The following is a 15,309-nucleotide window of genomic DNA, read 5'->3' as shown; positions in this document are numbered from 1 at the left end:
TTTTTGTCTCGGGAAGAAACGTGTATAGGGGCGGGGACACCGCTCCCATCATGGCGTCTGCTCCACCCCCTCGAGCAGCCCTTCCCAGTGGGTAGAGCGGCAGGGCAGAGAGAGCGCATGCGCAGCTCTCAGTGAGAGGCCGAGAGAGGGTGGGGGGCTTCTTGTGTGGCTCCGGCCTCCCCTTCTAGCATCGGACTCCTCCCCCGGGCTTCTTCCGCGCCGCTGTGCGGGCGACCCCACAGGTGAGCGGTGCTGCGTTGAAGATCGTCCCTAAGGGCGTCTCGGTCCGTCGCTGGGGTCAGACCGGTTAGCCGGTACCGGGAGACCGCGGGTAGCGCAGGCCCGTGTCGCTCTTGACTGGGCGTTCTCGTGTGTTAAACCCTGAGGGAGTCATCCGAAGCGGCGGGGCGGTGTGTGCAGCTTCTGCAACAGATTCTCCTTGCAGCGCTTTTTTCTCCACCGCAGTGCGTGTGGTGCTGAGTTACTTCAGCAGACGGCTGTTAATAAAACCCTGCTTAGGTCTTGGTGTGGAATTTTTTGGTTGTTTCTGTTTGCGTTAATAACGCTCTTGAGTTTTCTCTGGTAAAACTGAAGGGGTTCGTTACAGTCTTTGGGTTCTGCTTTGAATTATGCCTCATGGATTCTTCTCTCTCAAAGTAGCTAAGAAAGGACTATGGGAGTTCAAGGACTTTGGAAACTGCTGGAGTGCACTGGAAGACCTATAAACCCAGAAACGCTGGAAGGAAAAATTCTTGCTATTGGTATCCTTTAAAGTAAGGCTGAGGAACCGAATTTGTAAGAGAATTTATTCAAACTACTTCACTTAGTTCTATGTGAACAGCTTTTTTAAAAAAATGTTGTTTAAATTGTGACAATACTTTGATATTTTGCCCTTCTGTTACATGCTGGTGAGGCCTTACCTGGAGTACTCTGTCCAGTTGTGTTCTCAGCACAGGAGAGATGTGAACCTGTTGCAATGCATCCAGAGGAGCACCATAAAAATGAACCTCCTATGAGGACATGCTGAGAGAGCTGGGGTTGTTCAGCTTAGTGAAGAGAAGAAGGCTCCAGGGAGACCTGAGAGCAGCCCATTTATCTTTAGCAAGATCTCCTGTGACAGGACAAGGGGAAATGGCTTCAAATTGAAACAGTTTTTAGCAGGATTTAGATTGGAAATAAATAAAAAGTGTTTTATGATGAGGGTAGTGAAGCAGTAGAACAGGTTGCCTAGAGAGGTGGTGGATGACCCATCCCTGGAGACATTCAAGATCAGTCTGGAAAGGGCTCTAAGCAGCCTGATCTACTGTTAAGTGTCCCTGCTCATTGTAAGGAGTTGGACTAGATGACCTTTAAACATTCCTTCCAACTCAAATGATTTTATGATAATTGTCTGTGACTTTTGTATGAGCTTTCCTTTCATATACACTTGGTTAAATGCTAGAAAGATGTGAAAATAAGTTACTCTTCTTTTATTTATAAACATTACTGAGGTGATAATGCTTCCTGCACAGCAGTTTCAATTTTACTCTTTGTCCAGGGCAAGAGAAGCTAAGATTTATTCTTCTCTGAAGCTTACAAATATACGGATAACAGTGGGTTCAGTAGGCCAAGCATGGAGCAGTAAGCCACTCAGTCAAATCTGTGCTTTATAGATACATATATGAGATTGCTTGTTATCTCCTCTTAACCAGTCTTTAAGATATCAGTATTTGGTTGAACCAGGCAGTAAAGGGAGTCAGAGATCGTCATGGTAATACTATACAAAATGCTCATCTCCTCACTCTTTTTAATCGACTCTGCAAGTTGCTGTTCTTTCGAATTCGGCCTGTCTTTGTTTTTGATGGGGAGGCACCACTTCTGAAGAGGCAGACCTTGGTAGGTACCTTGTCTGAGTCACCGCGATACAAAATATGGTGCATCTGTTGATCCTGAGTAGCCATTTTTCATTCCTTGAATTTTGTTTGTACTTCTGAGCCATGAGGGTGGGGGGTCTTGAAGCACACTGTTATGCAGATGTTCTTCATAATCCCGGTCTTTGTCAACTCTTGGAATGTGCAGATTCTCTCTTTTGATTGATATATTTTTAGGTTTGATTTTCACACCAACCAGACTGTAGAGAGGTGGGTGATGGCAAAAGGGTGCTGGCTGACTTCAGAATGGATCTGAGCATGCCTCTTGCAAGCATTTGTACCGAGAAGCTGAAAACCACTACTGAGTTCCACAGAGGACACTGACTCGGAGGATGTGTCTATGTAGAGTGACGTAGATGATTCTCATAGGCTCAGCATGCAGAATTCTAGGAGTTGTTCACTTGATGCATATCTTCAGCATCCAGCAAAATTAACTGGTGTTTACTGTTCACAGGCAAAGCGAAGACACAGAAAGGAACTGGCCTTCAGAGATTCCAGGAAAACCGCAGAGAAACTCTTGAGAACATTTCTGAAGAGACAAGCTATCAAAACTGCTCTTACAGGCAAAAGGCAGGAATAAAAATTATTTTGCCTTTGTTTATATGTGGCAGGTAAGTTTTATGTAGCTAAAAATCATTGCTGTCTTTTCTTTTTCCGTATACAGTGAAGTTTATCCCAGTATTTCACAAGTTCGAAGAGAAGAAATTGATGATATTTATGTATTGCCTTCTCTAGAGGATGAAGAGAAGAACAGGTAGGTAGGATTAAGAAAAATAGTGTAAATGACTGTAATAAACTCTTATCTGGATAAGAGTGTAAGACACTGTTTTCGAAGTTGTTGGAAGACTTTTGACACATATGATTCCTTAATATGTAATGTATCTTCAGTTTGTGTTTTATTTTGTTTCTTTTTGGGCAGATTGGATTGTAGCTTGGATCCAGAAGCCTTTTAGTTACTTATTTTAAAGTAACTAATAGAACAAACTTTCAGCCAGCAGATTAGATTTCTACCCCAAAGTCATGTCAAGGGCTGAAAGTGCTACCTCACTTTTTGTGGCTACATCTGTGAGAGAAATGAACCTGACCAAGTGGGTGGCTGATGTGTGACAGCTGGGTGCTGGTTCATGTCCCCTCATCCAGTGGTGTAGATACAATGAGCGGAAGTAGACTCTTTATTTGTCAGATATATGACATCTTAAGTAAGGGTAAGGGATGTGATTGTCCACCACTAATCTGCCTGTGTGAAGCTCCCTCGGAGTACTGTGTCCAGGCCTGGGGCCTCCAGTACAGGAGGGATATGGAGCTGTTGGAGTGGATCTGGAGGAGAGCCACAAAGATGATCAGAGGGCTGGAGCACTTTCCTATGAAGACAGTATGGAGGAGCTGGGCTTGTTTATCTTGCAGAGGGTTCTGGAGAGACCTCATTGCAGCCTTCCAGTACATGAAGGGAGCTTAAAGCAGGAGGGGTACTGACTTTTTAAATGGCCTAATAGTGATAGCACAATAGGCATGGCTTTAAATTAAAAAGGGGGTTTAGGTTAGATGTTAAGAGGAAATTTTTTACTCAGAGGATGGTGATGCACAGGAACAGGCTGCCCAGAGAGGTTGCTTTGTATGTGGAGATGTTCAGGGTCAGGTTGGATGGGATCCTGGGCAGCCTGATGTTGTGGGTGGCAACCCTCCCCAAAGCTGTGGGGTTGTATCTAGATGATCTCTAAAGTCCTCTATAGTCTAAGCCATTTTATTTGTGTATGTGTGTACTTTGCTGTTATGTGTTATTTGTTTTTTTTTCTTCTAAGTGTCAGGAAGGGAAGGCTGATATCCTTTTGCTTAAAATACAAGTTTCCTTTACCTGAGGAAATGTCTACATCTTTTTTCTTGCTGTGATTTTTAGCTCAGAGGAGGAAGAAGAAAAAGAATGGGAAGTAAGAATGACCCAGAAAAAGTTATTGCAGGTAAACGCATCCTAATTCCATTGTTATTATGAACTATCCTGTCACTTAAGTGCTGTGTTTTTTTAAATAAAAAAACTGTTTGGGTTTGAAGGTATAGGTGTTGCTACAGCATTACTGACCAAGTAAAGAAGTTTTCACAGACAAACTGTATTCCTTTCTGATCCACTGATCTTAGGGGAAGAGGAGAAACACATCAACTGAGCAGAATGTGTAGTGGGTTGTAAAATTATTTTTTCTTTCATCCAAGCAGGAAAAAAACCCAGCATTAAATAAACTATCTTGGTAATACTGTCAGTGTTTGAAGTAGTTTGCAAAAAAAACCAAACAAACAAACCCAAAAAACAACCTCTTTGGAAGGATAAAGTCAGACTTGCTGAGGCTGTAAGACTTGCTTCTGTGATTCGTGCTGAATATATTTCTATAAAAGGAATTAAACCAGGTTTTAAAGTTGCAGTTTATATAGTGTGCATCTAGCAGTATAGGGAATAGTAATAATAATATAGTTGTTTTTTTTGTTTGTTATGTTTATTTTATTTCGAAAGGATGATGAAAATATTTCACTGTTTTTAGGCTGTCATACAAAATAAATGTATATATTTTTTTTTTCCATTTTTTTTTAACAGGAACAATTATTTGAAAACCCTCAAGCTATAGATATAGATTCAGAAGATTTTAACAAGATGCCTCCAGAAGTAAAACATGAGATCTTGACTGATTTGAAGGAACTTACAAAACGAAAAAGAACATTATTTGAAGCAATGCCAGAGGTAATATTTAAAATAGTGTCAAGCCATTGGAGTGGTTCTACTGCAGATGAATCACATCTGGAGAGCTTTACTCACAACTCTGTTTAATGAGAAATGTTATGATAAGGGGGAAAGAAAAAACAAGGAAGTAATGACTCCTAACAGTTCCTTTCCCATGCGTGCGTTCAGTGTCCTATCTCTTGATTCCTACCACAATTGGCAGAGCTAATGCAGTTTGGCAAGGATGAAAAAAGCATGCTGTGTGTCACCCCTCAGCAGCATCATACCCAATGTTTCAGTTTCAAGGAACATGCCGCTAATGTGGATAAATCAGGCAGGAGTGCCTGATTTGGATTGGATTACAAACCCCTGGATTGTTAGGGGAATTCACAACTGGGAAAAAACCTGCATGTTTGCAACTCAGATGTGATACTAAAGCCATTCACTGATGAACAGGGAATCCTACAGTGCTACTTATAGAATAGCTTTCTGGAGCACAAATATTTTTGAAGTACGGTACTAGATGGAATGATAGCTTGTGCCTCAGTGCGAGCTAAGAACCATTTTGTGGTGGGCAGCAGCTTAAAACTACCCACATGTGGATTCTGTTACAATTGCATTGTTGTTAAGATCCAGACTCATTCTGTTAGCCAGCTTGCTTTTGTTGATCACATCATTTAGATCTCATTGTGCTTAACCGGCGTTCAGAACTGTTTAATGGTATCTTTTAGAATTCTACTGTGTATTGTAGCAGTAATAGCATTGTCACTTGTGAGTGCAGCAGTCAGTAAATGTCAAATGTTACCTACTTAAAGGAAAGAAGTAAAGATGTCTATTAAAAGGCTTTCCAGAGCATAGTAATTGCGCTTGCTTAGAAGGTGCAGTTAGTGTTGTTGTTTTAAATTGACTTGGATTCGTGTTGTTTTGTTTTTTTTTTTTATGAAGGACTCCAATGACTTTTCCCAGTACCAGATTAGGGGTTTGCTTAAGAAAAGTCACCTCAGTCGGTGCATAGAAAACGTAGAAAAAGAGATGAATCAGCAGCACTCGGGTCAAATCCAAACACAATATGAGAATGAAGGTGGTTTTGTGAAAGAAGTGGAATCTAGGAGAATAATCTCTGAAGACTCTTCTCACTATATCTTAATAAAAGGTATGTCAGGTTTTCACTGTATAAAACCTTTTATTCAGTATGTGCAGTCTGCAGCTGTTAAGTGCTGAATATTGTTTACGGGTGTATGTAGTAAAATTTACAGTACTGTTAGAGATAATTAACTGTGATTGGAAAATGTAGAAAACTGGCTTATTAATGTTCAAATGATGTGTAGTTTTGTTTTTTTTAATGTAGTGTGGAATGCTAATATAAAACAGCATTTTATCTTAAACCTATTTTTTTTTCAGGTTTTCAAACAAAAGGAGATACTAGTAAAGACTTGGAAGCTACTGCAGGACCCTCATTAGAAAGGTCTGAATTGAATAAAATAAATGAATCTCCAGCTAATGTGAAATTAATTGCATCTGACAAGTTGCAGACAGAGAAAGATAACAGTGTAGTAACAGCACCACCCTCTCCCCAGACATTGCTTGCTATCCAGGCAGCAATGGTGGGAAGCAGCTCAGAAGAAGAACTGGGAGATAAAGATAAAGAACAAGTGAAGGTGACACCGTCTGTAATGGAAGAAGGCAGCGTGTCTCCAAGAACACTGTGGGCAATTCAGCAAGCTCTGAATGATGATGACGAAAAGGAGGAAGTTGTTACTGTTAGAGCTGATAGAGTGCAAACAGAAAGGTCAGAAGCAAAGGATTTTCTTCTTAGTAGCTCAGATGAGGAAGATCAGATTCCTGAAGTTAAGGAGGATAAAGAAGTACTTACATCTACAATTCATTCATCAAACCAAGTGGTTACGCAAGACAGTGAATTTGGACAAAAGAGTCAAGAGTTGGGAAAAAATCATATTACACCCACGGGCACAAGTATGTCCACAGATAAAAATTACTCTTGTATTGATGATACTAGAAAAGGAAAAGAAGTTGTAGACACAGAAGTAAATGGTTCAAAAATAGACTCAACTTGTTTGGAAGATAACGACGTGAACTTGTGCATTCAGAACCCAAGCTGTTCCCCTTCGCAAACTAGTATAGTGCCTTTGATTCAGGGTGAAACAGCAGGATTTTCTAAAACTGAGGAAAACTTGAAAATCTGTACAATTATAGAGGAAGTTCATTCACAAACAGAAGAGAGTGCATCTGAGGTACAAAAGGAAACTGAAATTCTTCCAGCAACAGAAGGTCCTAAGGAGGAAAGAGAAGGGCCTTCACAGTCTGAAGACAGTGATTCTGATGGTATGTGCGTTTTAATTGAGTGAAAAGATAAGAAGATAAAGCCTTGCTGTATTTGAAGTCAATTGAATTTAACCTTTCTTTCCTTCTAAGAAATGCTTTTAAATGCATCTATTACTACACACACTGGAATTGAGAAGAAAATCTGACCTGTGTTTTCCCCATAGTGCTGTGCTTGAGCACGCAATATGGAAAAGCAGGGAAGATTGTTTTCCTATACCTTGAACTTGATTAACTTATATATGGATGTTTAACTACTTTTGTTTGTTTGTTTGTTTGTTTCACAATTCCTGCATCTGTTTATTTCATGTAGCAAAACCAACAGAACAACCAAACCAGCAAACCCAACCCCAAAACAAAACAAAGCCCAAACCAACTCACTGCCCAACCAAAAAAAAAACACATCTTTTTTTTAAGTAGACAGCAAGAAGCTGAGCTCTTTGTTCTCCCTTTATAGGAAGCTTTATTGAAGTGGATGCTGTAATCAGTAATGAGGATGCATTTCCTACTAAATATGATGAGAGACTGGGTGATAAAACAGCACTTTCTGAAGCGGAGGGAGATGGACATGATATCATCACAAAGAACTTGCTGAATGAGTCTGATGAAGTGCAGCTGACAAACAGTCAGAGTGCTGAAGAAGATAACATTAAAGGTGCAGAGGATGAGTGGCAAGACATCAGTTTGGTAACTTTGATATTTGTTTTATGCTGGTCGTGAAGTGCTCTGTCTCAAGATACTTTTCAAAGGAAAAAAGCATTAAGGAACTTTTTACTGTTTCATAACTTTCACATATTTATTTAAATTTTGTAGGGGCATTTCTTAAAGGTGACAGTTAAACCATATCTGAAACCAGGGGAACAGTCAGTTTTTAGCTCTCTGAAGAGGAGACCTATGTATGATCTTACAATTTACTGCATAAGAGAAGGTCTCCGTTTCTTTACATGAAATACCTGATGTGAGCTTGTACTACTAATTGTGGACATGGTTACTCTTAGATAAAGTATAATATGGTCGAAATTACCAAAAACTTGTTTTATTTTTCAGGAAGAACTAGAAGATTTGGAAAATGATCTTTCTGCTGAGCAGGAAGTGCTTCAATCTCAAAAGCAGCAGCAGGAGCGTGTTGCTTCTTCTGTAACAGGGCAAATGTTCTTGGAAAGCCAGGTAACTCATTGAATCATTTCAACTTGATACAGTATATGACATGCCCTCCCACCCCTGCAGTCCAATGTTTTCTTTCTTTTAGGATCGTATTTTCTTCATTCTGCTTGATTTTAAAATATTTAAAGTTCTGAGATGAATCTTCAATTCCAAGAATTTTAAGTAAATGATATAACACTATAATAATAAAATTATGAGTAAATAAACCTTTTTTAAGCACGAGATAATATTAAGTGTAGATCAATGTGATCTTTTTAAGGAATCACACCAGTAATATTTGTGGATGCCTGCAGCCTCTGATTATTCACATTGAAAGGATAATGCAGCATAATGCAAGGACTACTTGAATACAGTGTCTCTGAGATGATACAATATAGCAGACTAGTGATGGTATCTATGGTGTAATAAAATTAAATAATTACTGAAACATATACAACACTTGTATTTTCTTTGTATAAAAGGGATAATTAGTATAGTTATAAAGTGATGGAATTTTTTCTTTCCTATTCATATCGTTTCTTCAGATTAAAGGACAATAGATTGTAATATTACATGCCACATAATGCTACTGCACAATATATGTGGTACATAGATGCATGCGTATATATATGTGCAAATATATATATATATATTTACCAAATATATGCTAAACAACTTAGGTCTTAGGTTTTGCAGTGATTATTTGTCATAGGTCATAGGTTAACCATGACATTCACAGAATCACAGAATTTTTCAGGTTGGAAAAGACCTAGAAGATCATCTAGTCCAACCATTACCAATACTTCCCAGCTAAACCATATTCCTCAACGCAACATCCAAACGTTTCTTGAACACCCCCATGGTTGGTGACTCTACCACCTCCCTGGGCAGTGCATTCCAATGCCTGACTACCCTTTCCGAGAAGAAATACTTCCTAATGTCCAGCCTGAACCTCCCCTGTCGCAGCTTGAAACCATTCCCTCTAGTTCTATCACTGTCTACACGAGAGAAGAGGCCGACCCCCAGCTCACCACAACCTCCCTTCAGGAAGTTATAGAGAGCTATAAGGTCTCCCCTGAGCCTCCTCTTCTCCAGGCTGAAGATTATTACATCTCAGTTGGGAGCAGTGGCAGAAATGGAAAGCATAGAGGTGAAGTAATCCAGAACTGTGTAACAAGCACTCACATGTAAAACCAGTATGTGGGTTATTTATATGAGGTTAAATAATGCATTATATAAATGCAGGTAGTGTTAAATATATCAAAATACAGGTATATCAACATGTTATCCTCACAGAATGAGTAACCTGCCTGCTATTAGTTGATACACGTTTCTCATGTAGTTCTACTACTTTTGTGAGCCAAGTTGATGACTAATTTTTCTTTTTTAAACATACACAATTTTTTTTCACGGAATTCGCATAAATGTAATTGTAATATATAGACTTTTGTCCATGTGGGAGTAGCAGTTATAGAAAGAACAATGCTTATCTTTCTTTTTTTTGTATAATTAAATAGGAGGTTCTCAGTCTCTGTAGAAATAGTGTGAACCAGCAGCGCTTGACTTGTGTGGCACTATCTGCCTGAGTTGAGTAAGTGGGGCTTTTGTCTTGACTTAACTGTGCCTAGTACTTTTTAGTGGAAATTAAGATTTGCTGTGAAATATTAGATACCTTCTAAGTGTGAATTCAGCTTTTTTTGAGTCACATACTAGTATATTACAATCCATTTTTCAGGTGAAATTATAACTGTTTTGTCTTCATCCTACAGGAGCTTCTCCGCCTGTTCGGCATTCCGTACATTGAAGCTCCTATGGAAGCAGAGGCACAGTGTGCTATATTAGACCTCACTGATCAGACCTCTGGGACAATCACTGATGATAGCGATGTTTGGTTGTTTGGTGCACGACATGTTTATAAAAATTTCTTCAGTCAAAACAAATATGTGGAATATTACCAGTATGTTGATTTTCAAAACCAGCTGGGTAAGGACCAGTCATTGTAGATACAATCTTTGATAAGGCAGTTTTGCTGCATATCTTTCTGAAGTTGGGTTTCCTACAGAAACAGATAACATATGCATAAAATGCAGTGTTCTAAAGTCTCTGAAGATATTCAGTTGGATTACTGTTTTTATTGCCAGTTATTATATTCAGGTCAGCATTAGGTGAGGAAAGGATGGCAAAATGTATGTATATAAATACGTGAGAAATATATGTAAAATAATCTCTCTGCTTGAAGACCATTGGGGAAATCTGAGTTTCTACATCATAACAATTTAACTTTGGCAAGATACGCTAAACTGTGCTTAGGTAGCAAATGCAGCCACAGGGTTTGAGGTAGCAGTAGTGCATTAACACTGCTCTAGAATATAATCTAACAAATCCAGATGTTAATGCATGCATATTTCGTTTCTTTGTCTTTCAGAAAATATAGTATTTTTAATTTGTAAGAGAACGTAAGAGGAATCCAGTGACTGTATTTGGCTTATGCACTTTCTTTTACAGGTTTAGATCGAAGCAAGTTAATTAATTTGGCATACTTGCTTGGAAGTGACTACACTGAGGGAATCCCAAATGTTGGCTTTGTAACTGCAATGGAGATCTTAAATGAATTTCCTGGACATGGATTGGAACCTCTCATAAAATTCGCGTATGTTTTGCTGGATTTTGTTGGTTTTCCTTCTTATTTTTCTGTAATATCAGTGTTAGTGAATATACTTTCTGCTACTTAAGTATACAACAAAACATACGACCATCATCAAGGAGGCTAACTTAACTATAAAATATGTAACTCCCTTGTATTGGTACTTGAAATGGCAGGTAATCAAAACGGTGTGTTGATGCAGCAAGACTAGTGAAGACGATAGAACAGCTTTAAAACTGTGCAGCTGCCTCTGAGTTCATTGCAGAGCTGGATCCCTAGTGGAGTCAAGGTTGTTTCTCCCTGAGTATGTGAGAAGGTGCTCTAGCTTGCCCATAGAGAAAAGAGACTTGATGAGTGAGGAATGGATTACCTGGAAAGAGACAGGTAGGCTGTGGGGAAGAACAAAGTCTGAAGAGTGCCAAGCTAGTTGTATTGGCAGTTGTGAGGATTGTAGAATCATAGAATGTTGTTGTTGTTTTGTTTGTTTGTTTGTTTTGTTGTTGTTGGAAGGAATTGTAAAGATAATCTTGATCCAACTCCCCTGCTGTGCACAGGGGCACCTTCCATCCCTGGAAGCATTCAAGGCCAGATTGGATGTGGCTCTGGGCAGCCTGGTCTGGTGGCTCGCAACCCTGCAGGGGGGTTGAAACTAGATGATCATTGTGGTCCTTTTCAGCCCACTAAACCAGGTTGCTCAGTGTGGTTAGAAGTTGGTGGGAATTTTTTGTGTGTGTGTTTTTTTTGTTTTGTTTTGTTCGTTTGTTTTCTAACTTTGGTATTTATACAAAAAAAAAAAAAAAAAAACAACTCAAAAAATGATTGTTACATGTGGGGTGTCCTTTCATTTGGCTTCTTCAGGATAATGATGTTTGCTATCAGATTCTTATGCCCCTTTGGCCATTTTTATTTGAATATCTCCTACCTCATACCATGCAGTAGCTGAAGTAGGAAGTCTGATTAAAGCCATTTAAGGTAGTACAGTGGCTCATGGCATTTCAAGTTGTGTTTTATGGGAACCAGTGAATATTTGTTTCTGTTTTTTAGTGAGTGGTGGAATGAGGCTCAGAAGAATAAGAAAATCAGACCTAATCCACGTGATACCAAACTCAAGAAGAAATTGCGGGAGCTGCAGCTTTCTTCAGGTTTCCCAAATCCAGCAGTGGCTGAAGCATACCTGAAGCCTGTGGTGGATGAAACAAGGGGGTCATTCACCTGGGGGAAGCCTGATGTAGAGCAGATTAAAGAATATCCTTTAACTATAAGACAGGAATTGCTAGCTAAAAATACTCAGATTAAAGTTTATAAGGCTAGCTAGTGCCTCAGTAATAGAGTGTCAAATTCTTAGCATCTCATTGGTGTGAGGGACCTCCTTACTCCAGCTGGATGTACTTTCCTACACCGATAATAACTCTGGAATTGAAGAAAATGTATATATATGTGCATGGAATTTGAGGCTGTTCTGCCTTTATGCTTCACTTTGAATGCAGATGAACTGACCAACTCGCGACATTACAATTCTGGAATTGTAATGTCTTTTACAAGTAGTCTTCAAAACCTGTTTATTCACCACATTTCTTGAAATAATGCCATTTATTGCTACAATTGCAGCTTGAGCTGCAGTGAATTGTTGAAAAGTAGATGGCAATGCATATAGAGCTAATAGTGTTTTAAACAGTAAACCAAAATTCCAGTGTTTGTTAAGTGTAAAAATAAAGTTTATTTATGGATGTTGTGTTTTATGACAGTGCTGCGTAGCCAAAATGCACTTTTTCTTTATGAAGACATGCTTCTGGAAATGCTGATACTAGAGTTCTTTAACTAACAGAGATGTAATGTCATAATGAAAATACATAGCATAATACTGGAATCATCCACATAACTTGGCTTTAAGAACGTAAAATATTCTCTGCTTTTGCAGTAGTAAAATCTCTGAAGAAACTTTCTTCTAGGCATTGCTTATTTGAGGAATTTTTATTTTGTGATTAGAAAATAGTAGCAATAGCCATTTTGATATGCTCCTTAACTTTCTGCATATTCTGTAAAGATCACTTTGGCTGGAATAGGACAAAGACGGATGAAATCCTTTTGCCTGTGATTAAACAGCTGAACTTGCAACAGGTACAGAGCCATGTATACCTTAAGGCTAGCTGGAAAATTGTAAGAGAAGCATCTTGAAATAAACAGCAAAGCTATCATTTATAACATCCATTTCTCAGAAACTGGGATTTGGACGTTTTTTATCTTAATGTATATTTATATTTTAAAATCTTTAAATGATTCTGTAGATTTTATTTCTTTAGGATTGGGTTTATTGTGAGGCATTCTTCTTAATTTCAGTAGTCATAATTTTAGTAGATGATATGAAGCTTTATCACGTACCTACCCAGATTTCCAGGTTGCAGTTCTGTGCTGGATGTAAGTAGAGCTACAAGTACCTCCGGTACATTTAGTGCTTTTAAGAGACATTATTTTGTCTCCTGAACTGATTCATAAGATTTCTCCTAACATTTTAGTAAAGTGAAAAGGACCATTGGGTACCACACTCATTCTTTAAGGAGAACTGCAGAATGAACCATATATCAAGAGCCCTTGAATGATATTATTGTTCTTTACCAATAAATGTGCTGTGAACTTTGATGCAGCTTAAAAGTGAACAGTGATGCATACTGTGATACTCCGAAAGTCAGTTGTAAAACAGTTGACTTTGGCTCCTTTTCTTTTGTTGTCAATGAGATGTAGTCTATACCAGTCTTCTAGGCTCTCTCAGTCAAAGGAGTGAAAAGTACCACAAAACAGGTTAAATTCATATACTTTCAGGCTGACTAGAGCAACCTTTGGAAGCATCTGTCTCAGCCAATTTTAGGGATAGCAAAGAGGACTAGCGTAGTCTGTACAGCAAGCCTAGCTGTAGTTAACACAGATCCACTGTTGACTACTTCTAGTTCTACTCTCAAACCTGTAGTGGCATGTGGCACAATAACCCCATTCAAATGACAGCATTTGTTGCAGTAGCATATGCAAATACAAGCTGCACTAACAGTATCTTCTTAGCAAACATTCTATTGTCTTAACAGCTGGAAGCTAACCATGGTTTTGCAAGGACAAACTTAAGAGCACTACAGAGATTCTCTGTATTAGGGTTTAAAATAGAATTGTGTTTCTAAGTAAAATCATGTGCACAGTGTTATTAAAAAGTTCACTCGTTTTGCCCATTACTTAGATTCTATCAAAGTTCTCATTGCGTAATTTATAATAAAGTGCAGTTAATACTGGGATAATGCATTTTACTATCTATGTGCATTCTGATTTCATTAGTCTTTATCCTGCTTTAATTTACAATGCTTTATACTGTAACTTAGGTAACAACTGACTTCCTGTCGCAAAAACATTGAAAACTGTTTCACTGTTTTATTTTTGATAGACTCAGCTTCGAATTGATTCGTTCTTCAGATTAGAACAACATGAAAAACAAACTATTAAAAGCCAGAGACTACGTAGAGCTGTGAGTTGTCTGAAGAGAAAGGAAAATGATGAGATTTTAGAGGCTACCGCTGTTATGGAGAAAGAACTTACACAGCACAAGGAAATGAAAAGGGAAAGTACTTCAGATCATCAAGCTGCGGTGACAGAAATCCAAAGTGGAAAGAAAAGGAGGCGTTCAGATTCCAGATGTCTATTTGGAGGTGGTTTTGTTGGAAATTTGCATCTTTCAGAAACTTCTAGTGACTCCTCAGCAGAAGAATCATTAAACCGAGATTTAGACAAGAGCAAAAGAAGAAAGATTGCCTCCAAAACAGAGACAGCAGGCCGCAAAAAGAGCTGCAGTAGCTCAAGTGGTGAGGATGAAGAACTGGGAAACACGATTTTGGTGACTGCCAAACCTGTATTTAAGGGCAGAAAACAAAAATCGCGGAGTAAGGGGGGAAGAAAAAAGAGGAAGTCTTGAAGGAAAGGAGTCATAAAAAAGACAGACTGTGTAAATGGGCTTTATTACTTAAACTCTGTAAGCATTCTAATGATTTTTTTGTATAAAAGCAATAAATTATCTTTATTAATCATGCATTTGTCATGAATTGTTTTTGTGTCCAGAATTTAAATAGGGATTTTAAACAAGGAAAAAAAACTTGTCATAATTGCTCAAAAAAGCTCTACGCTGGACTTGATGTTACTTTATTTTAATATTAGGCCCAAAATTGTATCTATTCATTTGCATTCTCACTGAGAGAAAATAGCTGTTAAAATCACATGCAACCTGTTGCTTCCTGAACTTCAGAACTTACATAAAACCTTGTAAATTACTTGGTTTATTTCTAGGTATTGAGAGAAAGAAAATAAATTCAATTAGTTCTGTTTCCCTTATTCTTTCTATCGTGCCTGCTCAAAGTGATGTTGATTATTGAATCATTTGTGGTACAACATAAGCCCTCATAGTATGTCATGGAAAACAGTACACTAAATTCTGATAAGCAATTATAATTCTAGGTTATACGTTTATAATTCTAGATTATATGTTCTAAATGTTAATTGCATGTTACTAGATATGGAATTATTTGAGCATAGCCATAGACAGC

At 38.4% G+C, this 15,309-nt stretch overlaps 1 protein-coding gene across 1 annotated transcript; it reads left to right on the top strand.

The window, feature by feature from the left end:
• Positions 1–89: 89 nt before the first annotated feature.
• On the top strand, positions 90–14,798 carry ERCC5 (ERCC excision repair 5, endonuclease). Its single transcript, XM_072345308.1, has 16 exons — positions 90–242; positions 661–761; positions 1,700–1,875; positions 2,365–2,480; positions 2,575–2,664; positions 3,805–3,865; positions 4,489–4,632; positions 5,557–5,764; positions 6,013–6,954; positions 7,409–7,638; positions 7,999–8,118; positions 9,864–10,077; positions 10,600–10,744; positions 11,783–11,985; positions 12,774–12,856; positions 14,160–14,798. Exons 2-16 carry the CDS (start codon positions 674–676, stop codon positions 14,682–14,684), a joined length of 3,345 nt encoding a protein of 1,114 aa, XP_072201409.1. The 5' UTR covers positions 90–242; positions 661–673; the 3' UTR covers positions 14,685–14,798.
• The last annotated feature ends 511 nt before the right edge of the window (positions 14,799–15,309 follow it).

The sequence above is a fragment of the Excalfactoria chinensis genome, chromosome 1 (assembly GCF_039878825.1).
Source record: "Excalfactoria chinensis isolate bCotChi1 chromosome 1, bCotChi1.hap2, whole genome shotgun sequence".
Classification (NCBI taxonomy): domain Eukaryota; kingdom Metazoa; phylum Chordata; class Aves; order Galliformes; family Phasianidae; genus Excalfactoria; species Excalfactoria chinensis.
This window is presented reverse-complemented; position numbering and strand designations above follow the sequence as displayed.